The following is a 1595-nucleotide window of genomic DNA, read 5'->3' as shown; positions in this document are numbered from 1 at the left end:
GCGTGGGCCCGAAGACGATGGCCAGGTTGTGCGTGTTCATCTGGTTCTCCCCAGAGAAGCACTGGACCCTGTGGGGAACTCCATCAAGATTCCCATCCCAGAGGCCCCCAGGATCTTCCCTTCAACCCCTCAAGCCAGGACACAGCTTGACCCATAATCCCTCTCCTTTCCTTCCTGGGGATGTGAACTAAGGGATGAGGGCTCTCTCACAGCCCGCCCAGGACCCTGCAGTGGACGGGGCAATGCCCCACAGGGACTCAGGGAGCCTTGGCTCGGCCGTGCCATACCGAAAGAGGTGGTTGATGAGCGCCTTCAGCGTGGCCCTGTTCACCGGTGGGAGAATGCCCAGGAGTCGCCGGTACTCGCCAACCTTTGCCTGCTTATCCTCCAGCACTAACAGAGGAGCATGAGGGAGAAGATGAACACAGTGGAGCACAAAGAGGAGATTAAGACTCAGGCCCCCACCATCCCCTCTACAGACCCCACCTCAGACCCTCCCGTGCCACCATGGGGACGGAGCATCCCAGATCCATGGGGCCAGAGCATCCCAGATCTGTAGGGCTGCAGCATGACAGGGCTGGAGCATCCCAGCTGCCTACGGCTGAAGCATCCCAGCATCATGAGGCTGGAGTATGCCAGTTCCATAGGGCTGGAGCATCCCAGGACTGGAGCACTGCAGCTTCACAGGGCCAGAACATCTCAGCTCTATGGGGCTGGAGCTTCACAGGGCCAGAGCATCTGAGCTCCATGGGGCTGGACCATCCCAGCTTCACAGGGCCAGAGCATCTGAGCTCCATGGGGCTGGAGAATCCTAGCTCCACAGGGCCGTAGCTTGTGTCTGTTTCTCCACTGGGTGCATCAATCCCCAGTGTCCAGGGACTGGATCCAGACGAGGAGGGTCTGTCTGTCTGCCCTAGCTCAGCCCCAACTGTGCCAGAGCATGGGTTTGCGCAGGAGCTGTGTGGATGCACTCCACTCCCCACCCACCACTCAAGACCCTGGCACAGGGAAACACATGGAGCCCAGATGTGTGCCTCCAGTCCATGGAGGGGACAAAGGGGCTGCACAGAACGAGGGAGCCCTCTCCTCTGTCTGCCACCCCCCAGCAGTCCCCAGGGCTCACCCGTGGCCTGCAGCCAGTCTGGGCCCCACCGCCGGGTGAAGAGCCCATCCCCAAGGTCACGGAAGAAGCGTTTGAGGGTGTTGGCCACGTCATCCACCTGGTGCTCGCCCTCCTTCAAGCGGACACAGCGTGCATCCCGCTGCAGCACCTCCAACAGGCTGGTGGTCTTGGAGTTCTGCCCGCTCTTGCGGTAGATGCCCTCAGATGTCAGCCCTGTAATGGAGCCCATGAGGATGAGACCTCCTCTGTGGGGGACAGGCCCTCCTCCTGGTCCCCCAGCTCCCCATCAAACGCTGCGAGGTGCCACAGAGCATCCCACCCCACAGGTGTTCCTCTGACTGGAGCCAAAGCCCAGCTACAGATGGAGCCCTCCCACAGAGCTGGCACAGATGTTCAGGGAAGAAGGGAAACACATGTCACGAGCACATCAGGTCTCAGCCTACCAAACTGACAGAGTGGCTCAAATGCCACA

General features: G+C 60.6%; 1 protein-coding gene across 1 annotated transcript in view; it reads right to left on the bottom strand.

Moving 5' to 3' along the window:
• The window catches only part of LOC103803724 (arf-GAP with Rho-GAP domain, ANK repeat and PH domain-containing protein 1-like), a gene marked incomplete at both ends in the record, with an annotated part of 10761 nt that overhangs the window by 4098 nt on the left and 5068 nt on the right, over nucleotides 1-1595 (bottom strand). The window contains 4 exon segments of the mRNA XM_009076297.1: nucleotide 1; nucleotides 4-68; nucleotides 288-393; nucleotides 1124-1336. The exon segment at nucleotide 1 is cut by the window's left edge and continues 64 nt beyond it. Coding sequence (XP_009074545.1) covers nucleotide 1; nucleotides 4-68; nucleotides 288-393; nucleotides 1124-1336 — 385 coding nt within the window.

The sequence above is a fragment of the Acanthisitta chloris genome, unplaced genomic scaffold (assembly GCF_000695815.1).
Source record: "Acanthisitta chloris isolate BGI_N310 unplaced genomic scaffold, ASM69581v1 scaffold25556, whole genome shotgun sequence".
NCBI classification, from domain to species: Eukaryota; Metazoa; Chordata; class Aves; order Passeriformes; family Acanthisittidae; genus Acanthisitta; species Acanthisitta chloris.
Note: the sequence above shows the minus strand (reverse complement) of the source record. Positions and strands in the feature narration are given on the sequence as shown.